Genomic DNA, 26,443 nt, shown 5'->3' on the forward strand with positions numbered 1-26,443 from the left:
CGCCCCCCCCCCCCCCAAAAAAGTCTTAAGGAGAGCTGTGCAATTACCATTCTAAGTGTTAAAGTGGATACAATACAAGCCCCCATGAATGATTTTTGAACATAAAATCTAGTATTACTTTATGTTTCTGACAAAACCCTTCTTGCTTGGCATAAATTAAAGCATACATCAGCCTTCATTCAGAATGAATCTGGCTCTGTGATACTGACCTTGAGGATTTCCTCCTAAATGCTGTTGTAGACTATTAGGATTGCTCAAGGCGAGCTGTTGTGAGATCAGCAAAGATTAGGCGTAAAAAGAGCACACATGTTCATCTCAGCTGCACCGCACTGAGTACTGACACACACACACACACACACACACACACACACACACACACACACACACATATACAGACAGGGAATGTAATAACTGATGGGCTTATACTGGCTTAGCTACCTGTGACACCTGACATTTATCAGACTACATCAAACACACACACACACACACGCACAGATGCATTTCTCCTCATTCGTCCTTCCTAAGATGTAATTTAACAGGTGAACAGTCTGTACATGGACTAAATCTGATAGTGGTGAGGTCATGTATTCTCTTTTTAACTGGCTCCAGCCTCATAATGCTTGTCCATGGAGGTTTGTGTAAAACATATTTGAAAGACATATTCAAAGTTTTATAAAGGATATCACAGAGTGCGCTTGAATATGTCACTTTGTTCTCAGGGTTATGTTCCGTAAACACTCATACCCACCTGCTCAATGCCGTGAGAAATTAGGAGCTTTTTTTGTTTAACAGCATTCTTATGTTCATTAAATTTGACATTATAATTTAATAATTTCTAGAATTGCTCACTCTTATCACTCCATGCATTCCTTGGGAATTGAACCCATGAACTTGGCTCTGCTTGAGCTGCATGAACAACAGTATAGGAGCTGTGTTGCCAACACTGATCCAACAAAACCAGACGACTGCATGATGGTCAGATGGATTCTTCATGTCTCAGGCTAGTTCACACTGCCCTAACAAACCAAGTTGGGCAATGTGAACTAGTTTAACTGACAGTTCTTGGGCAGAATAAGTCATAATGTGAACCAGTCTTGATGCCGACTGTTAAAAGTCTGGCTAAACACGCTATATACAATTTCACAAAACGCTACAGGACATCAGACTTCAACAACTGGAGCTGAGACGACAAGTAAGGGAAAACTGAAGACACTGAAGGATTTGAAATGGTGAGAAAACAGAGGAAAGAGAGAATGAGCATGTCACATTCCACACTCCAGCATGCCAAATCACAACTCTCGGATGGGAGAGGAAGAGGAAGAGGAAAACAGAAAGTGATGAAGAGGAGGGTGGCATGGTGAGGGGGTGTCACACATTCAGATCTCACCTCAGTGTAAATAGTTTTATTTTCCATTTGCAGCCACTGCACTTGTTATGCTGACAGCGAGAGGGAAATCTGTGTTCATGCTGGGAAAGTGAGGGACATTTCTTTATTTCTTCCCTTTGAATTTCACTTCCTTCTTTATATCATCTCCTCTAGGCCAAAGAACCCTCCAGTTTCAGGTGAGAAACTGAGTAGAGTTTGAGTTTTAGTACAAGACTGTTATCTTCAAGTTAGACAGTACATAAATCAACTAAAAACTAATTTAAAAAGCAAAATGTCAGAGTGACAGGCGTATGGGCAGACGTACTTACAAATGTCTCATCCTCAGAGTCCAGATCTGGCTGTACTGTGTCCAGACTACATGTGACTCAAATATTTGGGCATTCAATTTTTCTATACTTCTATAGACAGAAAGACAAACAGACGGATGGATGGATGGGGCTAGTAAACAAAGGCCATGAAAAGCTAAAAATTGAACAAAAATGGCAAAAACCCAGGGGGTAATTAAATTCTCCCTCTATCAGTGAGGAAGACAGCGAAGTCACATCAGTATCACACCCCTGTTCACATCTTTGTCGCATATTCCTGTCAATCAGCAGGCACTGCAGGACATCTTGCTTGTGAATAGCAACTGCCTTTGGGGCTTAATGAGCTTTCACGCATTTTAAAAGACAAAACATTAGATAAATATTCCCTGTCTGTCGTCTCGTCTCCTTATCCGCCTCACATCTCTGCTCACCAGCGCTGAGGAACCACCCGAGTGTAAAAGATGAAATTGTTTGCTTACAATGCATGGGACATTTCTATGAGAAGACTGAAGTGAATTTAAAACACGTTCAATAAAGGATGTGACCCAGGGCTGTTTCTCTCCAGTGCGGAGGAAATGGTTGACCCTGCTAAAAGTGCGACTGTCAATGTAGCAACGCCTGCACCAGCCTGAACACAGAAATCATAACAGGGTCAGATAAGCCCAGATAATTACAAACGCAACGAATCCACGGCACCAAAAATATCACAGTGCTCTGAATAGAGAGTCTTTAAGGAGGCAGGAGAAAATAGTATTTCATATTAATATTAAAGATCCGCAGCACAGGAGGGCTAATGATACCCTGGATGCCTATTAATAATGATACATAATAGAGAATTCCTGAAGTCTGAGCACTCCATTTGGGAGGCAGGCTATTGGAAGTCCAGTCACTTGGATGTGTTCAATCACATACAGAATTTAAATGCAGTTTTTCCAGGAAATGGTCATGTCCTGTCAGGGAGACAATGAACTGTTTCTTTCTTGAGACATTTTGGGGAACAGCGGACAAGAATGAAAAAATAAAACCAAAGCTTGAGAAAATGAGGGGCAATTACAAATGGTCAATACCTGCCTTTACAATTATCTCAAGCAACACTGCTAAACATGGCATCTTTTGGCTCCTGTTAAAATGAAGTGGTGAGCCTGACATGCCTGGGCAAAGTCTTACCAGTGAGCTGGTGTAGGTGGGGTCAGAGGTGTCTTCCTGCAGATAACGGGACAGGCCGAAGTCCGACACCTTGCAGACGAGGTTGCTGTTGACCAGGATGTTGCGGGCAGCCAGGTCTCTGTGGACGTAATTCATCTCGGACAGGTACTTCATGCCTGCGGCAATTCCCCTCAACATCCCCACCAACTGGATCACTGTGAACTGCCCATCGTTTTGCTGTCACACAACACAAAAAACACAGATATCACATGATGTTCACCAATACGTCGAAGCTCAACCTCAACCAAAGGAGCTCCTGGTGTTTAGCTATAAACACATTTTTGGTTGTACAGTATGTGGTTAATGAAAAATATAACCTTTTTTTCCCACTTCACTCTGTTTCAAAAAGGTTAACATGATTTGTCAAAGCAGGACATGATCCAGGATACATGACACTGTTTCTGGAACAAAATTCCTATGAATCAATCAGATTTTAGGGTTATGATTATAGTTGTGCGCCATTCAGAACTGAATTGTGAGTGCCTTTAAAATTCCAATTCAAATGTATCAAAACAACAACAGATACGATATATATAGAGATAAGAATAGACAAAATGATAAAATGATGAATAGATAGAATGATAGATGGATAGATTGCTAGACAGAATGACAGAAAGAACAACAGACAGAAATGACAGAACAATAGATTGATAGAATGAAAGAGAGAGACAAGACAATGGTTATACCGGCTTCCAGCTGCACTGCACGGCGCGACCCAACCGTGAAGTCATAAGCAGGTGCCCTTCGTCTGCTCTGTTTGGGCGATGCAGCATTTACACTCGGAAAGAGGACTACTCTCGGATAAACAAACAAACAACCGAACGAAGACACGAGGACGAAACACAAGACAGATAATGTGTGTGTGGGTGAAATGAACGGGTACGAGGCTGGGCAAAAGAGAAATGTGGTATGGAGGAATGTCCGTGAGCCATCGGTCGGACTTTCGTGGAGTTCGGTGGAAAAACACTTAATTTCCCAGAATGCATTATCTGTTATTTTTATTTATTTATTTATATAGTTAGTTAGTTGATTGCCATTCAAGTTCCTGTGGGGTGTATGAAGCATATGAACCACATGATCCATACCCCCTATTCTTAAGGGGTTTTCTTGGATGAACATCGAGGAACCACGCTTGAGTTCACACCAACATTCACACCAGCCTAACGAATCAAAAATTGACTTCCCACAGACTCACATCCACATTAGAAGCTCTAGTGTGAAATGGCTCAGAGTCTGTAGGTCCTTCATAAACTGCTGCTGGATCTCCACTGTACCCTTGCTCCAGCTGCAGTAGACTGTCTTTGCAATTACCGTGAAATCAAACAGATGCAAGTCGCTCTGAGACATCAGTGTGCTTTAATCTTTTAGAAACAAGCTAATTAATAAAATGATCATTTCATACAGAGGCAGACCCTTCAATAATTTGAAACAAACAGCAGCACGGATTAAATAAATATCTTGTGAATAAAAAGAGACATTGATTTTCCTTTTCGTGCACCATTTGTGTTTAACACTCTTCATCAGTAGCTGTCTAAACCGTGTTTACAGCACACAGTGGGAGACCTTACAGTTCCTTCGAAACTTCTGTAGACAGCCGCCATTTTGCACAAGAGAAAGCTTTGAACCGAACGCACGTTAACAAACAGGGGTGGGGGTGTGGATCGATGGCAGCGCTACTCGGATGTGGCGGATTTCTAAACCAACTTCAAAGAGCCCCTTCATTGCGGCACCAGATCAAAGCTAGAGAGAACCAATCCATGAGATTGAAAAAAAATGGGCTGAACATTGATTAAACAGTGTATTTCCCCACACCAGAGGGAAAGAATGAAACAGACAGCGAGAGAGAGACACAGATGGTGCTTGTTTTGGATGTTGCACTTACCCTAAGGAAGGAGTCGAGTGCCCCATTCTCCATGAACTCTGTGACGATCATGACCGGTCGGCTCTTGGTGACCACACCCTCCAGGCGAATGATGTTGGGGTGGTCAAACTGCCCCATGATTGATGCCTCAGACAGGAAGTCGCGCCTCTGCTTCTCAGAATAGCCCGCCTTCAGTGTTTTGATGGCAACGTAGATCTCTCGTTTTCCAGGCAGTTTCAGTCGACCTTTATACACCTCCCCAAACTCACCTGGGGCACACAAAATGGAGGAATGAGTGAAAGGCCATTAAACCCATCAAAAAACAATGAAGCTTCTACTGCTGAACATCAGCTACAGTCCATATGTTATGTCTTGTTAATGGGTGAAGATTTTAGGGTATCTGAAAAGTTTTGGAGAAATTAAATGTGGGGATAGAATAGCAGTGGTAGATTCAAAAGATAGTAGATTCAAACTTCACAATTTGATGGATATGAATGTCTATGATCTGTCTAGAGGTGTAGAAGGAACAGTGAATCAAGAAATAGAAGCGAATTGGATTCCCAAAAGCCAATGAATGGAAGTCAGATTTTAAGAAGTTGCATGACAGAACTTGCATTTTTCCTCAACAGCTTTGAAGCAGACCATATCAATTGCAAACAATGATTTTCAGTGATTCAGTGTTTTCTGAAGTAGTGTGAACTAGTGTAAGCATACTCAGATGGTTTGGATAAAAATGGATTCTAATTTGCAAAACAAAACAAAATTATTGGCCAATCCAAGTATAATCTGATATTACAACTTCTAAAGCAAACAGCAACTACAAAAGCCCTAAAAGTCCCAGAGTTTGATTATGAGTATCAAAGCTTAAAATTTGCATAGTAGAGCTCATGTGTGTATCTTTTCCAATTTATTCAGTGTTTAGACTAAGTTATTTGTAGGCTGATTTCCCCAAAGTTTTCTGGCAAATACAATGGCAGCTTCCTAAGCACAGTTCAACCAGTGGTGTTATCTTGGGTCTGGACTACTGTTAACCTTAGAGTACAAAAAAAAACAAAACATACTTATTAAAACAGTTCAGATGTGGTAGCTTAACAGTTAAGGATCTAGGCTGTTTACACAAACCTGCAGATCAAGTAAAGAGGATATAATTCAGGAACGAGTCACTGAGGTCATTCTGACCTTCAGTATGTCATCAAACCCCAGGCTGCCTAACGGAGACTCTCCCTACTATAACTTCACTAGAAGCAACACCAAGCTTGATTATATCTGTGTGGCCCCAGAAGTCTTCTAAAATCAATAAAGCTCAAGATAAAATGAGCAAAAATAGTAAAGGATAGAATAAAGAGAAACTGTGTCAACTTTGACTTGAGTTTTAGTGCTAAAAGGTTGAGAGTATTTGTTATGATCTGTGTGAAATCCATATGAGGTGCATCAGTGGATTAACTTGAGCTGTCTGAAGCAGAGCAGACTGTGAGTCATACTGCGTCTCCACCACGACTCGCCAAGAAGACGAGGAGAAGGGCACAGACCCTCAGGATGCTGTGTCGTGAGTCCTACTTGAGTTTCTGAGTAAATGAGAGGTAGATGTGCTTCAAAACTGTCTCAGAGAGATAGCTGTGTAATGGTTGTGTTTTTTTTACGGTCAGTTTTATTAAACTGCTGTTTATTTTCAAGCTTTTGCCCATAAAGCTTTAAGCCCGTCATTCATGCATTAACAAGTGCATGGAGAAAAATCTGCAATAAAAAAGCAACACACCTGCCCCAATAACTTCTTCAATCTTGACAGTGGAGACGTCTATTTCCTTGGCGAATTCTCTGACGGCTTCATTAGGATCTTCGTAGGTGAAAGGGTCGATGTAGATTTTCATCCCCGGAGAGCCTGGCAGGGTCGGGCAGCCCATGGGTGTGTGGCAGTTGGACAGATCTGGCCTTAAAGTGAGTTCTAGAACACAACCGAATTCCACAAATCACTGAAATGCGCTGAAGTTTCTTTTGCATGGTGTTATTAACAGTTTTCATGATCTAAACGAAAGCAGGTCAAGTCTAAGCATGTTATTATAAACCATTTCTGTTTTAATGCATTTATTGAAGCAGTAAATAAACAAATCCAATATGAGTGGCTAAACAAGAGGCAATCTAAAACAGAGTGGATTTATCTGAAATATGAAAATGAGCACCCATCGCCTGATGCTGATGACATCGATAGTTTCTCATAAAAACACTGAAATAAATAGTGAATTGATTTAAATATTAAGTCCAAATTATTTTCATGACATTCAGGTCCGTTAATAATGGTTCTGCATTCTAAAATATAGTATTAAAACAGTGATGAATTGTCAGCTTGAAAAGCATGCATAAGTGAAGCACTAAAAGTAGTCCACACAAATAATTAGGACTATTTCATAAAAAAAGACTATTAATATTAATACATTTCTAGTCAAGAACACTGTTTTCTATACATGCACTAAATAAAAACACTTAAAATAATACATACAGTATAATATTCATAAAAATGATATATTTTTATTATTGTTTGTATTGTTGTGCAATTGTTAAGTGGAAATGTCTTTAATCTCCAAAGCCTAGAAACAAATCTAACCGCTGTTGCTAGTCATTACAGTGTTTATCTTCTAACCTTTTTTCCCCTTTAAAAACATTATGGATTCATTGCTGGTGACTATGATATCATTAAACGTTAGTGGCAACACAAGACAGTTGCAGTGAAACTCCCTCTCTCTCTGCTTCTCCAATAGAGCCGAATCAAATTCTCTTCTGCCTTTATCCCCCACAGGACCTCATAAACAGATAACGCAGACACACTATCAAACTGCTCTTCATGGCAGAAGATGAAACTTCATGTGTAAACATCAGTATGTGTGTGTGTGTGAGAGAGAGAGAGAGAGAGAGAGAGAGAGAGAGAGAGCAAGAGAGGATGCAGAAAGTAATCTCAGAGAATCAGAGAGAACCAGCAATCCACACAAATAAACCAAATATTAAATAAGCACTAAAAGGTGGTGTTCATAGCTGCTGCCCAATAAGAAAGAGACCCAGAAGCAGGTGTGGAAGCTGATGCAATCACACTGAAAGACACAGGCAAGAGTCGCTAACGTCTGCTTCAGAAGAGCGCTGGCTCGGACGCTGGAGGGTGGAGAGACAGCGGTATGTCACCCAGCGTGACAGGAAGGCCAAGAGACATTCAAGTCTTCTGGCATAATAATAACCCATCCAGCACTCGCTTTACTGACAGCCCTTGACTCCAGACAACAACGTGAAATGGATCCAAATTCATCCAATTTACTGTCTTAATAAATTCTAAACATTTTTTATTATGCATCATTCAACAATGCATATTATTATAAAGAAAAAAAAGGTTGGTTTTCATGATCTTTCATCAAAATATAACTTGTATGACTGCTGAAATGACTTTTCTGCTTTTCTTTTGTTGCAATGTGAGCTGGAAAAAATATATTAATAAATAAAATGACAATCAATTCTCATTAGATACTGTAAAATGAAGCCACATCCTACATTATTTTTTACCTAATCACTCGAAAATGTCTCATAATTATAGTCTCATATTGACTTTAAAGGGTCATAGCTAGAGAAATCAAATACCCCTTATTTATTAATTAATTAATTGATTCATTTATTTTAATAAACAAGTTTGATCCACTATGAAAACATAGGGGAAATTAAATTATCATTAAAATGATTTATATATATTTTTTAAATTTAGAATATTTATAGTATATATATCCATCCATCCAACCAACCAATCAACAAAATAACCAGGTTTTTCCATTTGAAATAAATTATTATTCAAATTAAATTTTCATTAAAATGATTTATATTTATTTCTTAATTTAGAATATTTATAGCAAATATATCTATTGAGCTTGATCCACTAACACAAAGTAAAAAATAAATAAATACACATAACATTTATTGATATAATTTACACTGCAAAAATGGCTCATTCGGAAATCTTTGTACTTATAACATCAGACATGCAAAAAAAAACTTTAACATATCCAATCACCTTTGAATGTCAGTAATGCCTAATCAGTGACCTGAAAAATGAGGAAGAAACATAAAAGAAGCTATTATTACTTAAACCAACACAATTAACAAGTGTTTTTAAAATGTTGTGATGTTCTTCAGTGTGTAGCACCTACAGCTCTGCAGACTTCAGAAGGATGCTGGCATTATTAATGAAGGGTTGAAGTTCATTTTTAACAAGGTCCCTAGCCATTTCAAAGCTTTACTAACATTTTAAGTGGACATCAGGGGAAAAATGATAAAAGGAATCTATGATATGAACCCTTTAACGTGAAAAAAGTCATGCAGGTCTGTTGAATTATTCATTTCAAACACACGTGCACAAACCTACAGAGTGCTTTAATTTTAGAAATGCAGCTTTCCTCATCAATAACCCAAATGCCAAAGAGTTTATCTCCCCTTGTCCTCTGGAGTAATGCAATGTAACAGCTCCACTCATTTCTTATGGCTGAGAAAGGGAAATAAAAATATATATATGTTAATATTTCATAGCCACTTGATCCGTGCGTGCCTAGAACACCAACTGCTCTGCCACTCCACTGAACCCCAGTCCCGCAGGAGAGAGAGAGAGAACTCAGATAGAGCCCAGAATGCATCACTTCCACCTGGGGCAGCGTGTCGAAAACCCTGTGAGACAGAGCAACAGAAACTTCTGGCCAAGCCCCTGAGGAAAACACTTGGTCTGGTCTTAGGCTCACGTACACCATTGTTTGTGATCATTTATTAATAGACAACATCTGACCATGTCTCAGAAATCTACAGAACTTAAAGGGTTAGTTCACCCAAAAATGAAAATGTTCCTGTGTTTTACTCACCCTCGAAGCATCCTAGGTGTATATGACTTTCTTCTTTCAGACGAATCCAGTCGGAGTAATATTAAAAATTGTCCTGGCTATTCCAAGCTATATCATTGCAGTCAGCGGGTGTTGTAGTTGAACAGTCCACAAGTCGTCAAATAAAGCGCGTGCATCCTTAATAAAACATGCCTTACACGGCTCCGGGGGGTGAATAAAGGCCTCCTGTAGTGAATCCATGTGTTTTTGTAAGAAAAATATCCATATATCAAATGTAATAAACACTTTTCTCTCACTTCCGGTATATGTCATATGCGGAAGCCGTTCCGGTGGATGACGCAGGATGTTTGCGCAGCGCGCGCCACTGAGATATGCTAGTCTCGCGAGTTTGTTTATAGGAGCAAAGGAAGCAAAGTTTCCTTACTTTAGCAAAGGAAAACCAGTCTCCTCTTGGCTTATATCGAAATCCTCTGACATTTTTCTTTGCAAATCCTCGGTTTGTACTTCTAATTCATGACCAGCGTTTTGTTTTGTTCTCTCTCCGCATTCGTTACTAATCACGCAACGCCAACGTACTACGCCATCCGCTGGAACGGCTTCCGCATGTGACAGATACCTAAAGTGAGAGAAAAGTGTTTATTACGTTTGAAATATGGATATTTATCTTACAAAAACGCATGGATTCACTACAGGAGGCCTTTATTCACCCCCCGGAGCCGTGTGAGGCATGATTTATTAAGGATGCGTGCGCTTTTTTTGACGACTTGTGGACTGTTCAACTGCAACACCCGCTGACTGCAATGATATAGCTTGGAATAGCCAGGACAATTTTTAACATAACTCCGACTGGATTCGTCTGAAAGAAGAAAGTCATATACACCTAGGATGCCTCGAGGGTGAGTAAAACACGCGCTAATTTTCATTTTTGGGTGAACTAATCCTTTAAAATAAAAAATTACTTTTCCATCCTTCCATCCATCCACCTGACAAAATATCTGATTATATTTTTTTTAATAAATTATTAATATTGAATTATCTTTATTTTTTATATTTATTAATTTTGAATATGTATATCCATCCATCCGACAAAATAACTTTTTTTATATAATTTTAAATCAATCTATCTATCTATCTATCTATCTATCTATCTATCTATCTAATCTATCTATCTATCTAACGTTCTGTCATTCTATCACTAACTATTATTCCATCCATCAATCAAATTATTTATTTTAAATTATTATTCAAATTAAATTATCATTACAATTATTAATATTTATTTAATAATTTAGAATATGTACAGCGTATATTTATATCTACTGCATCTATATATTACAAACATTTAATATTTATAAAGTTATTCTTTTTTTTTTAGATGATGCATTAAGCACTTTATATTATACTGAGCAGCTATATAAATAAAGTTGAAATAGAATCAGAACTGAATTCATATGCTACATAAACTCCAGGTCATTAGTCTCCTGTAGTCTTTCCCATCCACTATCTCCTCTTATTTTGAATGTCGTTAATCTTTCTTTGTGCATAGGAGCATCTTAATACACCGCTTGCACATGACAAACGTCCGACCCCTGGCCCGTGTAATCGCATTGTTTCTGAGCTTCAAAGAACAGCCGTCTCTGATGCGTCCTGATACATAAAAGGATCGGTCTCAGGTTAAGAAGCTTTGAGAATATCAGCCCATTTGTGCTCTTATGTGCAGTGTCTGACACTGTGTAAGCATATTTACGTCAGATTAGTTGCATCTCACTGATCTCTTAGGTGAGAGATGCTTTTTTTCCCCTCTCTCTCTCTCTCTCTCTCTCTCTCTCTCTCTGCCATTAAAAAGCCATGCGTTATGAAGCGTACTCCATTATGACCTGCCACATTATGGCTGCCTCACTATTGCAAGGTTCTATTACGCTTTAAATCAATATTTTACACAAAACCATATTTTCCATTTTATGTCCAGCATTCATTTTTCTCCATTCACAACAATTTAAGTCTTTCAGCTCCTTGGGGTGTTCATTAGAGAGAGAGCGAGAGAGAGAGAGAGCGAGAGCGAGAGAAAGAGAAAGGTGGGAGTTTCATTTCTAACCAGGTTCCAGCTTAGTGACTAGCACAATAGCACTGGTTGTGACTCAGCAAAATAAGGGTACAGAAATAGCTTACACAACGGACAAAAACAACATGGAGCTTACAGTTTCACAAAGATTCCTAGATTTGCATGTACAGTAATGCTGCCATTTCATGTGGGAAAGGATTATAACAAAAAACATTGCGCAACCGTGAAACTTTTGTATTGTTATTTGAGCTGTTTATGAACTTAATATAATATCAGTTAAATGCATGGGTGGATGGAATGATGAACAGACTGAAAGAACGACAGAAAGATGGAACAATAAAATTGATTGAAAGAAGAAGACAGAATTGTAGATAGAACGTTAGAATGTTTGAATCATGGATCGAATGATAGGATGAATGGATGAATGTACTAATGGGACAACAGACAGAATGATAGAACAAATAACAGATAAAATGATACGATGGATGGATGGATAGACAGGTTCATAGTTTTCACCCAACTTTAGGCTATTTGAAGTAGCCTATTTTCTATATAAATATATTATGGTTTTACAGTCCTAACAATAACGGTAGTTTTTCTTTTTTTAAAGAACCTATGATCACATTTTTTTTTTTGTTAAGAACAATCTGTCCTTGGTGCTGGATGTAAGTCTCTTATGTCCAGCTGGAATAAGTTTGGAAGTCCTGATTAAGTTAACTTCTGTATGCAGACACCAACTCCACACTTCCTTTAAAAAGTTTTAATAATGCTAATATTGGGAAACCCAAGGATGTCTGTGACATTTTCACCAATTATATTCATAGTGGAGCGCCCGTCGCTTTGTTTTAGCTCATATGCATTGACATTCAAGACTGAATAAATTCAGATACAGTAATTATCCGAATATTTCTCCTGACAACAAGATCATGTTCTCAGTCTCTGTTCTTCTTTCTAAATTGTCTGTCTGATGTGCGAGTCTGGCTATCACATCATTTGTTTACTTTTTTGTCTGCACTTATGTTAATTAAATTTAGCTTCGCAGATTGCCCACTGAATCCTCAGAGAGGTTGCTTACAAGGAGACAGAGAGAGAGAGAGTTCTCACTTCCTAATGAGCCTGAAGCTTCACACAGGGCTATGGGATGCATACGGATAGGAAAAGCTTTTTAGTGTGAGCTTATAAAAAGTGCACAGGCCTGGAGCGATCTCTCGTTCCATTCCTCCGTTACACCGCATCCCGCGGCGTTTCCTGTAACCTCACATCTCTCGCCTTGTTTTCCTATCGGTTTGCTTCCCTCATATTCAAAACCCATTTCTGGACGGGTTTGCCCCAGAGGAAGAGGCGGAGCCGAGCGTAAAACAAAGACGCCCGTCAGCGTCAACGGTCCCAATGGTAAAAGGGGTTTGCTCACCTCTTCCAGTGCTGTAGTGCTGGAGTTTGTCACTGTACACGGCCTCCTTATTGTATGCTCGTTTCCTTTAGGGAAAGATGGGAAGAGAAAATAAAATTAAGAAATATAGTTATTGCATGAATCTGGATTTGCTCGGTTGGCTGAAATCTAATGGAGCAGAGTCTGAATTATTGTGCCACCTTTTGAGTTTCAGACAAGGAAATAAAGTCTGGTCCAAATTGCAGCTTATTCTGGCCAAGAACGTGCTACTCATTTAGAATGAGATTGTATGATTGACATGTCAAGTGACCAATCACAGCTTATATTGTCTTGTGTGTAATTGAGAGGGGGGGAGGTGTTTGATCCCACAATAATAGAAAAAGACGTTCAAAGGCTTTATGATCTAAATTTCTGTTTGACCAAAAGTAAAGTCTGAAGACAAAACTTGTAGTCGGGTTCGTTTGGATCTAGTTGTGTCTGGCGGTTTGTAAAGGGCTTTTTGTGATCCAATTCCTTTTATTTTTGGATTAAAAGCTTGAATTGCTTACTGTTTACAGGAGTTGCATCACCTCACCCACCATTAACATTACCCTACAGCAAAAGAACTGACTCAGATAAAGACCGATTTATCAGCACGAGCTTGTGCTTTGAGGAGAGCTAGTGGCTATCACTGGAAATTCAAAAAAAAAAATGTACTATGGAATTAAATATTAAATGTTTACAATGTTAATACAATTTTATACAATTAAATAAAATATTATATAATCAATATATAACAACATATTTACTATATTATTATATGTACTAAAATGTTTAATATTAAATATATAAACACTACTGTTCAAAATAGGTTTTTTATGCTTTCATTCAGCCAGGAAGCAAAAGTGACAGTAAAGACATGTATAACGGTACAAAAGACTTCAATTTCAAATAAATACCCTTCAAAAAAATCCTTGGAAAAAAAAAAAAACACATTAAGCCACCCACAACTGTTTTGAACATTGATAATAAGACATGTTTCTTGAGCAGCAAATCAGAATGATTTCTGAAGGATCATGCGAGACTGAAAACTGAAGTAATGGCTGCTGAAAATTCAGCTTTACTATGCTAAAAATATCCTACATTTTAAAATATTAAAAATAATATTTGTTTAAAAAAAATATATAATAATATTTCTCAATATTACTGTTCTACTGTCTTACAGACCTCATACTTTTGAATAAATGATTCATAATATGTTACACATTTTAGAATGATTAAACATCTGATTGTATCACTGACCAAATTATCGAGACATATTTGAAGATGGCTCCATTGCAGATGATTTGATATATTAAGTTTCACATTCACTTCAAGTAAAAGGAAGAACCAGGAACACGTTCAGCTGGTTTGAACTAGTTCGAGGCGTTTCGTCCTTATGAAACACATGCAGCAGTCATACGTCTGGCTCCATAATAGCGAACTCACCTGCTACAGACTATAGATATGGCCACCAGAGACACAATGAAGACCACTCCAGCCGCGGCTGAGCCCGCAATCAGCGGCAACTGCTCCCTCAGCTCTGATTTATAGTCGTCTAGACAGAGAGAGACAGGATGCATTAGGCTACAGAAATAACTGAAATGCCCGCTGACTATAGAGATGAAACGGGGGATGAAAGAACGTAAACAAAACATTTCAAGAGAACCCATTCAGGAAAGTGTTTCATAGATGGCATGAATAGGAGATTGAAAAAGGGGGGGGGGGGGTTGGCACAAAGACGTATGAAAAAAGGGAAGAATGCAGATTTAAGAACTGTGAGGAGGTGTGAGGTTTGAATGAAATGGAAGAGAAGGGTGAAAGAGAGAGGGCTAACAGAGTGATACCAATGATACAAAAGGAAGCGCTGAATCACGGTGGTCAGGTAATACTAATGCCTAGCGCTGACAGATGTCAACTGAGAAAGAGCGATGGAAAAGGACAGACAGGAAAAACACTTAAGGTACACAGCCGAAAGACAGCGACTAGTGAAGTGTGTGTGAGTGATGTGTGCGGTCCATCAGCACGGCTAATCCTGCCGTCACAGTCTAAAAACAACAAAGAGGAAAATGGAATGGCCTTTATCGATGGTCAAATACAAACAAACCCTCGACTGGTTCACACACATACAGGAGAACAAACATTCGTGTGGTTTGAAGAAGCTACTTTGAGATCTGAGCATGCTAAACTACAAGCTACTCATAATTTTAAGCAGCTAAATTGCAAACTAAAGTACAAACTAAAAAAATGTGGCTAGCATCACAAAGCTATGTAAACACAGAAGAATTAGAAAGAAAGTGTGTCTGAGAAAGCTAGGGGGGAAGAAACTAGATGCAGCATGAGCGAAAAAGACTGATATACATCATTACTTGACAGACTTATGACTTCATTGCATTCTAAGTAAACTTATTGTATGTAACTTGCATTATGCACACTACTTTTCAAAGTTGTTTTTGTTTTCTTTTGTTTCTCAGAAAAGATGCATTGAATTGATCAAAAGTAACGGGAAGGACATTTACATTGTTGTAATAAATTCCTTTCTTTTGAACTTTTTATTCACCAACGAATCTTGAAAAATGCTTCACAGTTTCCACAAAAACATCAGGCAACACAACCGTTTTCTTGAATGTTTCTTTCTACCACTATATTTAGCAAAATATTAAAATAGAAAACAGTTATTTTAAATTAATAATATTTCACAGTATTATTTTTTCCTGTATTTTGGATAAAATAAAATATAAAATAAAAATCTTACCAACCCCAAACTTTTGAACAGTAGCAGTAACATTTTTTAATATGTTGCATGTTTATTGGATGCATGACATGTTTTTATGGTTGTTTTGTGTTATTCTAAAGTGTGAATTTCACTCCAAACAGGCCAAACGTGGGAAGAAACAACGTAACAGTTGAATATAACCAGCACAGGGTGTCCCAACTGGACTGCAAGTGGACACTGGTATAGACCAGTTTAAACCAGTGTGAAGCAAGTGCGACTCATTTTAATTCACAATTTCCACACATAACATGCATTTGTTTTGTGAATGAAGGTGTATTAAAACTTTGCATTAGTGTGTAAATATGTGTGTCACAGCACACTAAAATAAAAAAAATAAATAATAAATATCGCACTCGTGGTCATTTTTAGCATGCTGGCTAAATCCATAATGGCCAACGGGAAGTAGTGCAGTCTCTGTGTGTACTGGGCTTAAACACACCTCATTTAACAGAATAATTTCTTCGTCATTACACCTGACTGTCAAAATAAGAGAGAGAGAGACGTGTGTTATTATTCTAGAGAAGGTGTGTGTGCGTGAGGTGGACTTCTCTCCCCCATGAATGGTGCTAATTGTCGTAACGAATGTCGTGCCATGGCAGAATGCCAGTGGACGTACCCGTTAGCTGGTGCAGAGTGAACGTGGGCACTAATTACTTTAGTGAGTATGACGGCACGGTTATGCCTGCACACACACACATGCAGAAATTTGTCTTAATCAGTGTGACATCATTGTGTTCTGTCTGTACTTTCCATTTAATTTGAGTTGGTCAATACTATATTTCAACACTGCATGATGAAGAGTATGTATAAGCGTGTGTGTCTGTTTGTTTGTTGAGTGCATGTATACTGACATGAATTTACATGATTGATTTGTCTGTGTATTGCATGCATGTGTGTGATTTGCATGATTGATTTGAATGTGTTACAAATACAGAAACCCAAAACCTGCAACACATGCATGTGACAAACACACATTGACAGATAAGCACACAAAACATTCAACCATTCAAATCGCATACAAACACATTCATACTATTCATGCAAATACACAACATGCAATGCATGCAAGCAACAAAAACTGAAAAAAAAACAAATCAATCATACAAATCATAACCACATCCATGCAACAAACAGACAAATGAGCCATGTAAATACACACTGAACATTCAACAAACATAACAAACTTGCAGAACATGCACACAACATGCAAACAACCAACACTTAAAGACAAATCATTTATGCAAATTGCACACGCAATGAACAAAACAAACATACAAATAAAAAATACACAAACACATATTCAACATATTTGTGTATGCCATGCAAATACATACACCAAACATGCAACATACCCACATTCACCTAGCATATATGCAACAATCAATCATGCAAACCGCACCCAGATGCATTAAAAAAATTAGCAAATCAGCTATGCAGATACACACACACTGAACATGCAACAAACATCCAAAACTGAAACACATAATCATGCAAATAGCACACATGCAGTCAACAAAACATAAACATAAAACAACCATTAAAATTACAAATACCGTACACACATGCCACAAACTTGCATATTGACAGCAAACATAACATGCAACACACACACACTAAACAAACAAACAAACATGTAACAAAAAAACAACAACCTTCAAAGCTGAAACATACAAATCAATCATGCAAATCACATACAAATGCATGAAACAAACACAAAAATCAGTCATGCATATTTTGATTGTGTGCATTTTTATGCCTGATTTGCAAGTTTGTTGCATGCATGTCTGTATATGCGATTTCACTACGTAGTTGATTTGTGTGCTTTGTTTATGAATATCCTACATATCTTGTAGCTCAAAGAGTAAAGCATGGTGCTAGCAATGCCAAGGTCATGGGCTTGATTTTTAGAGAATGCATTAACTGAAAGCATATACCTTGAATGCAATGTAAGTCACTTTGGATAACATGCATAAATGCAGCTCTAAATCACAAATGCATGTATTATAGTAAAGAAAGATGTAACACACCATCTAATAACAGGGCTATGTTCACACATTAGACCTGTGTCTCTTTGTGTGTCTGTCCCAGATTGCCAGTGCAGTTCAGTTATATTTACACCAGTGTGACAGCAAAGACAAGGAGGGTTGTGTAAAAGATGAAGCCTAAAGAATGAATGTGTGAGTGAGCTGGACAGGTAAAGTGTGTGTGTGTGTGTTTGTGTGTGTGTGTGAAGCCCCAGGAAATAGCCAGCTGCCTGGCGGATGACTTTCTGTCCTGTAGAGTCCAGTCCCCCTGGAATGTGTGTGTGTGTATCCCTGGCACAGTCATCAGGCAGGACATGCTAGACTACAGATACAGAGCCATTAATCAAACACATGAGAGAGACAGAGGTTGCGTGTGTGTGTGTGTTTGAGGGAGAGAGAGAAAGAGAGAGATTCATGTTTCTTGTTGTCCATTTTAAAGTTTAAAACAGCCTAAATTTCCAAAAAAGAAAAAAAAGAAAAAGACTGGACTTGGAAACAATCAAATGCACCACAGATGAAACAAACTGATTTTTTTTTTTTGTTTGTGCGCCACTAATGAATGAAATGAGCCCAAAGACACAATAAACACATCCACTCACTTCCACTGAGAGGGAGAGTGAGAAAAAAAGAAAGAGAAAAAAAACCCCGGAGAGAAAGAGAGTGAAAAGAGTGATAGAAAGAATGAGAAAGCTGGCTGGGAGGAACAAATAAGACAACAAAGCATGATAAAAAAAAGAGCAAGATAGAACGATAGAATGGACGGATGGACGGACGGACGAATAGATAGATAGATAGATAATACATTACATTTATATAGCGCTTTTCTAGGCACTTAAAGCGCTTTACATTGTCAGGGGGCATCTCCTCATCCACCACCAGTGTGCAGCATCCACCTGATTGATGCGACGGCAGCCATAGTGCGCCAGAACGCCCACCACACACCAGCTTATTGGTGGAGAGGAGACAGAGTGATGAAGCCAATCAGTAGATATGGGGATTGTTAGGAGGCCATGATGATCAGAGGCCAATGGGCAAATTTTTAAGATTTTTAATGACCACAGAGAGTCAGGACCTCAGTTTAACTTCTCATCCGAAGGACGGTGCTTGTTGACAGTATAGCGTCCCCGTCACTACACTGGGGCGTTAGGACCCACACAGACCACAGGGTGAGCACCCCCTGCTGGCCTCACTAACACCTCTTCAAGCAGCAACCTAGTTTTTCCAGGAGGTCTCCGATCCAGGTACTAACCAGGCTCAGCCCTGCTTAGCTTCAGTGGGCAAACAGTCTTGGGCTACAGGGTGATATGGCTACCAGACAGACAGACAGAAAGACGGACAGACGGATAGACTGATAGATGGATGGATAGATGGATAGATGATTATTCACATCATTCTCTAATCAATGAGCTAAGCATTCTGGGAAAGCTTGAATGCCACACATGGTCCTGATGAAAAATCATTGAACTAAGCAGTTTGTCTGGAGAACAGTCAAATACACACACACACACACACACACACACACACACAACCTGTCTATGATACACAGTGATGATCAGTCAAACTTGGAAATCTACTGAGCACAAAAATGGAATAGTGAACATTTATTTCTACAACTCTAAATAAATCTGCTCAAGGAATGAGATCACCTAGATCCAAAGAGTGCCTCCGCACACACACAACACACACACACACACAAACACAGGCAGGCGTTGGCGTGGGGGTTTGTACCATCTGTGAGGGTTTGGAAGCACATTTTGCTGCTGTATTTGCCGAAACCGGCAACCGTCCTGGCGCGAACCTGCATCACGTACATGGTGCCTGGCCGTAATCCGTCCACACGGGCCGTGTTCGTCTGACTCCTCACCTGTGTGGAGTTCACCTCAGACAGCTCCTGCCAGACAGAGAGAGATTTGGTTGAGTTTATTTTTTTTTCATTACAGATTTAATTACACTACAGACCTCCATTTTAACATTCAAAAACAAAAAAAAATCACAAATGAGAGCTTGTTAATATCTCAATTGTTTATCTTGCAATGAGACCACATTTCCCCATCATCCTTTGCTTAAGTCCATCAGATAATTCAGAGAGTGGAAAGAAATGGCTAATTTATCTCCTTTAGAGTTTTAGAAGAGATCTAAAAGATGTCTCAAACTATGCTCAAATTTACCAACAAGTCTAGAACCACAAGTCTTTCAAAACCAAATAATGTGAGCTATAGTATCTGAGAAACATTTGAGACCAAGTTGATATTCAAACAAACTTTAACTGAGACCTCCATTAAATGGGGCCTCGGAGTAAAAACGCTTTCCTTTTTTGGGGAGGAAAAATATCTTGGTTTAGTAAAATGAGCCTCTTTGTAGACGAGCACTGATGCCATCAGAGAGGACATTTAGCAGTAGATGAGACAGTAATGTGTTCCTGATGAGATCTCTCTTTCTAAACTCCAACACCTCACCAACTCAGAGCGAGAAAATGTGTGTACTGTATGTGTGTAGAGAGAAAGTGGTAGACTATAATTGGCTAAATAATTCACCCTGTTATCGTAACCGTCTTTAAAATTAAGAAATAGCACACCATTTAATTTCTGTCAAAAATTCCTACTAATATTTAAAGGTTTCTATTTAATATAAAACAGTGCAGTTAGCAATGAAGAAATTTAAAGCAACTGTAAGTAGTTTTGTGTATTTTTGCGACTTTGGAGCCTGCAATTAAGTGAGTGAAATTCACTGTGGTAAATATATCACTGTTGTAATTACAGTGAATAGCTGTACTCATGCATTTGTTGTTGCCGTAAAACAATCCACCCTTTTTGCAGAATTTCATAGCCATTCACACTAACTTACTCCCAGAACAGACATTTTTTGGGGAAAATGTGGGAAAGAAACAAGCCATTCGCCTTTTTAGAAGTCAGTGTACCATCAGAATTTAAAATTGATATTTCAAGGTCAAAACTTGCATCCAGTTGCTTTACTAAAGCAGCTTTAGGTCAACATGACATCAAAACTGACTTTCTTTATACTTTTCAAGCTCCACTCAGTTTCTGATAGATAAAATCAGATGTCAGAATCAGATCATTTCCCATTGATTACCTTGTTTTTTCAAAAATACAATCATACTATGCAGGTAAAATTATGTTAACCTTTAAAACCTGACCTCCTTTGTACTTCAAAAAATAAGAAAGCAGAAAGCTTCCTTTTAATTTGGAAGAGATGAAAGGTAAAAAATACTTTGAGAAACACAGAAAAAAAAAAAAAAACTCACAGCACTACTTCACACACGGCAGAAACTAATGTGCATGTCAGTTAATGTCTCTGAGCAGAACTGATGCGCTTTCATTGGATTTTTAGTTTGCACTCATCAGCTGGGTTACATGAAAATGTGCCATGATATACAATAAGACAATGAAAAGACAAAGAAAACAAGGATGAAGCCTTGAGTGTGAAACTGAAATTAGATTCAGATTAATTTCAAGTGTAGTCTGTTATAAACTGCAACAAATAAGATCTATATGTTTATATTGATGCCATAATGTCTGTCACCCCAGTGTCTGTATCTGTTCAAACACTAAAACATACAGTATAATACACTGGTAAGCAGTAACACTGGATCAAACACAGTTGTCACTCATAACTATCCTAAATTATTATCTAAATATATACTATCCTAATATATACTAGATATATCCTAATATCTATCTAATCTTAGTAATATAAAATATTAGTTTTATCAAATATAAAACACAATTAAATAAATACTTTGAGAAACACAGAAAAAAAAAAACTCACAGCACTACTTCACACACGGCAGAAACTAATGTGCATGTCAGTTAATGTCTCTGAGCAGAACTGATGCGCTTTCATTGGATTTTTAGTTTGCACTCATCAGCTGGGTTACATGAAAATGTGCCATGATATACAATAAGACAATGAAAAGACAAAGAAAACAAGGATGAAGCCTTGAGTGTGAAACTGAAATTAGATTCAGATTAATTTCAAGTGTAGTCTGTTATAAACTGCAACAAATAAGATCTATATGTTTATATTGATGCCATAATGTCTGTCACCCCAGTGTCTGTATCTGTTCAAACACTAAAACATACAGTATAATACACTGGTAAGCAATAACACTGGATCAAACACAGTTGTCACTCATAACTATCCTAAATTATTATCTAAATATATACTATCCTAATATATACTAGATATATCCTAATATCTATCTAATCTTAGTAATATAAAATATTAGTTTTATCAAATATAAAACACAATTAAATGTTACATATACACATTTACATATTTACAGTCTGTCCCTATATTACCTGTCTGAATACTTTTATAGTATATATATGATGTATGTCACATTTGTCTTTGTCTCCATTTTATCACAGTCTTTGTTTTGTGTTTGTGTTGGGAGCGAAAGCAAAAGGTACCAAAAATGAGACCGGTATAGTAAAGACTCAGACGGAGAAGAGAGAGACTTGCTGCAACATTCAATTTAGTTTTCAAGGTCTCATAAAAATTCACAGCAGCACGACGCTGAAAGCCCACACTGCACATGAAAACCCCTACTGTGATGGCCGAAGGCAAAATCTGTTTCTTAACAACTGCAACATAATAATAATAACCACAGACAAAAATAACAGTGATATTAATCATTCAGGTTCAGAGTGTGCATGAGTGACGTGAAGGGGCATGCAGGAGGGTTTGGCGTGTTGTCTGTAATTTACAAAACAAGACGGTATGTCTAAATATGTGTCATCCTCATGGTGGCGAATGAGCAGAAATGAAAAGAGTCTGCACCTGACATCACCTCAGCCATAAATCAAGCGTGACGAGCACTAGTGCTTTGAGATATAAAATATGAAGGACTCTTACAAACACATGATCATGACCTCACCACTGGGCCATAAATAAATAAACACAGCGAGTATCATTTAGGGCATCGGACAAACAATATTTGCGCTTATGATGGAATCTGCGTTATTTTTTTATTTTAATGGAAAAAAAAAAAAACTCACAGCACTACTTCACACACGGCAGAAACTAATGTGCATGTCAGTTAATGTCTCTGAGCAGAACTGATGCGCTTTCATTGGATTTTTAGTTTGCACTCATCAGCTGGGTTACATGAAAATGTGCCATGATATACAATAAGACAATGAAAAGACAAAGAAAACAAGGATGAAGCCTTGAGTGTGAAACTGAAATTAGATTCAGATTAATTTCAAGTGTAGTCTGTTATAAACTGCAACAAATAAGATCTATATGTTTATATTGATGCCATAATGTCTGTCACCCCAGTGTCTGTATCTGTTCAAACACTAAAACATACAGTATAATACACTGGTAAGCAGTAACACTGGATCAAACACAGTTGTCACTCATAACTATCCTAAATTATTATCTAAATATATACTATCCTAATATATACTAGATATATCCTAATATCTATCTAATCTTAGTAATATAAAATATTAGTTTTATCAAATATAAAACACAATTAAATGTTACATATACACATTTACATATTTACAGTCTGTCCCTATATTACCTGTCTGAATACTTTTATAGTATATATATGATGTATGTCACATTTGTCTTTGTCTCCGTTTTATCACAGTCTTTGTTTTGTGTTTGTGTTGGGAGCGAAAGCAAAAGGTACCAAAAATGAGACCGGTATAGTAAAGACTCAGACGGAGAAGAGACAGACTTGCTACAACATTCAATTTAGTTTTCAAGGTCTCATCAAAATTCACAGCAGCACGACGCTGAAAGCCCACACTGCACATGAAAACCCCTACTGTGATGGCCGAAGGCAAAATCTGTTTCTTAACAACTGCAACATAATAATAATAACCACAGACAAAAATAACAGTGATATTAATCATTCAGGTTCAGAGTGTGCATGAGTGACGTGAAGGGGCATGCAGGAGGGTTTGGCGTGTTGTCTGTAATTTACAAAACAAGACGGTATGTCTAAATATGTGTCATCCTCATGGTGGCGAATGAGCAGAAATGAAAAGAGTCTGCACCTGACATCACCTCAGCCATAAATCAAGCGTGACGAGCACTAGTGCTTTGAGATATAAAATATGAAGGACTCTTACAAACACATGATCATGACCTCACCACTGGGCCATAAATAAATAAACACAGCGAGTATCATTTAGGGCATCGGACAAACAATATTTGCGCTTATGATGGAATCTGCGTTATTTTTTTATTTTAATGGAATAGTTCACCCAAAAATGAAAATCCAAGACATAGATGATTTTTTCTTCATTGGAACAGATTTGGAGAAATGAAGCATTAATGGGTCCTCTGTAGTGAATGGGTGCCATCAGAAGGAGAGTCCAAACAGATGATAAAAACATCGCAATAACATACAAGTAATCCACACAACTCCAGTCCATCAATTAATGTCTTGTGAAGTAAACGTTGCGTGTTCGTAAGAATTAAATCTAAAATTTCTGGTCCAAGTCCATAATAACGATTCCTCCAGTGAAAAAGTCCATCTCCTGCTGTCCTCTCACATCAAAATCCAATATATGCGTTTAGAATATGGGTGGACCATTTTTGCTTGCAAACAGCGTTTCTCTCCCAATTCAGACAAGATTGCTTTTTTACTGGACAAAGCAATATTATGGAAGAGAACTTCAGCAGGAAGCAACAGTTTGAAGTTAAAAACATCTTAATGATGGATTTGTTTCTTACAAAATGCAGCTTTTCACTGGTGTGGATTATTGTGATGTTTTTATAATCTGTTTGGACTCTCATTCTGACGGCACCCATTCACTGCAGAGGATCCATTGGTGAGCAAGTGATGGAATGCTAAATTACTTCAAATCTATTCTGACAAACTCCTCTACATCTTGGATGTGCCACCCTCATGTTGTTCCAAATATATACTTACTTTTTTTTTGTGGAAGGATTATTCATACTACACTTTTCAAAACAATGAAAGTGAAAAAGATGGATGCTGTCAAACCATACAAGTAGCCCACATGACTTGTGCGCTATATAAGCATTTTAATACTATATATTATATGGCTATTATGTTTTGTTTAAGTCATATGATACATTTGTGTGAGGAACATACTGAAATTCATACTAATATTTGCTGAATTATAAGATTTCTTTGGGTGAACTAGACCTTTAAAAGCATAAACCGTTATTAAAAAAAGTGTTTTCAACTTAATGTGCATGCCCAATTACCTCGTGGGGTTTATTAACCCAGAGTAACGAAATGTAATTTACATTATTTGCAACTGTCCTTGTGTAGCGCACAGATCACAATCTGCCTTAAAACCTGTCAGAAACACTACTGTTCTGGAGATTAAATAAATGCAGTGCTGAGAGAAACGAATTAACACGATTTAAAAATAAATAAATAAACAACTCTCAGATTCTGTTTGTGATTTCTTACGTCTTATCAGGGTCGTCTTTGATTGTGCCCAAACAATTTATTTTGAAAGAAACTGAAAAATGTTCAGTGTGAATATGTTCAGAATACTAGCATATCACTTACTGCACACTGCACTTACACTCCATAAAAGAACCATATTTGGTTCGCCAAAGAACCTTTCGGTGAACAGTTCTTAAATGTATTTATTTTTCTTAGTGTTAAGAATGTTTTAAAAATCTAAAACTTACTTCTGGTTCATTCGTGCCACAGAAAAGAAAAAAAAAGCTCTTACGGGTGTTACACACACAAAGAAAATTTACATATTTTGCATACTTCAAAATTAGTATGCAAAATATGGTAGTGTGCTATTCTGAACATAGCCAGTGTTTGCCTGTGTGCCACTTCACTTTCCATGTTGATCTGGCTACTGTTCCCTCAGCAGTGATGCCCCGCTAGGAGCGGCCTTCTCCCGCTGTCAGTCAAATGGGGATTATGGGAAGTCCCTCCCAACCTCTACCACCTCAAGATGGTGTGGAAAGTAGGCGGGGCTTGTGGCAGGCCACCAATAGGAATGGCTGCCAGGGCAGACAGACACGGTTCTCAGCAGGTCCTCAGTGAGCAGTGGGTCTGTTTTGGCAAGAGGCAGGTGTCACCGCCATAGACCAGCAAAGCAATCTGTCCTGCTGAAGGGAGTCGCACACACACACACACACACACACACACACATGATCATACAAACAGGGGGACGGGGCTGGTGTCAAATCAGTCCTTCTGTTAATGGACCATGGACCGCATACACACACACCATCTCAAACATCCTTCAGTGAACATGGCATGGCTGGCCGTGGCAAAGCACTCAATTGGGTGGCACATGCCACCTCTGCTTGCAGGATGGCAACACCACCTGGTAAGACCTATGAAACACAAAAACTGTACTAGGGAAGATTACTTATAGAGAGTATAATTGCATTACTGCTAAGGCTGATTCACTGATCCGATTATGTTCTTAATTTTGATTTATATGGGCATTTATCAAGATATACTCTTTCTGCTAAGGCTGAATCAAAAATTGGTTTAGGATTTACTTTGAAACAATTTTCACATCAAAATTGTAAATAATGAATAAGTACGTACATTTCACAAATAATTATAAAGA

The 26,443-nt window shown here is 38.0% G+C and overlaps 1 protein-coding gene across 1 annotated transcript in view; it reads right to left on the reverse strand.

Annotated features, from left to right (window-relative positions):
* ephb1 (EPH receptor B1) overlaps positions 1 to 26,443 on the reverse strand; it is a 262,922-nt gene that overhangs the window by 12,442 nt on the left and 224,037 nt on the right. Inside the window, exons 7-12 of the mRNA XM_016231011.1 lie at positions 19,611 to 19,773; positions 14,532 to 14,640; positions 13,086 to 13,150; positions 6,516 to 6,701; positions 4,781 to 5,028; positions 2,860 to 3,075 (exon numbers count right to left, since the gene is read on the reverse strand). Coding sequence (XP_016086497.1) covers positions 2,860 to 3,075; positions 4,781 to 5,028; positions 6,516 to 6,701; positions 13,086 to 13,150; positions 14,532 to 14,640; positions 19,611 to 19,773 — 987 coding nt within the window. The remainder of the gene's footprint in view (positions 1 to 2,859; positions 3,076 to 4,780; positions 5,029 to 6,515; positions 6,702 to 13,085; positions 13,151 to 14,531; positions 14,641 to 19,610; positions 19,774 to 26,443) is intronic.

The sequence above is a fragment of the Sinocyclocheilus grahami genome, unplaced genomic scaffold (assembly GCF_001515645.1).
Source record: "Sinocyclocheilus grahami isolate Dianchi unplaced genomic scaffold, SAMN03320097.WGS_v1.1 scaffold382.1, whole genome shotgun sequence".
Classification (NCBI taxonomy): Eukaryota; Metazoa; Chordata; class Actinopteri; order Cypriniformes; family Cyprinidae; genus Sinocyclocheilus; species Sinocyclocheilus grahami.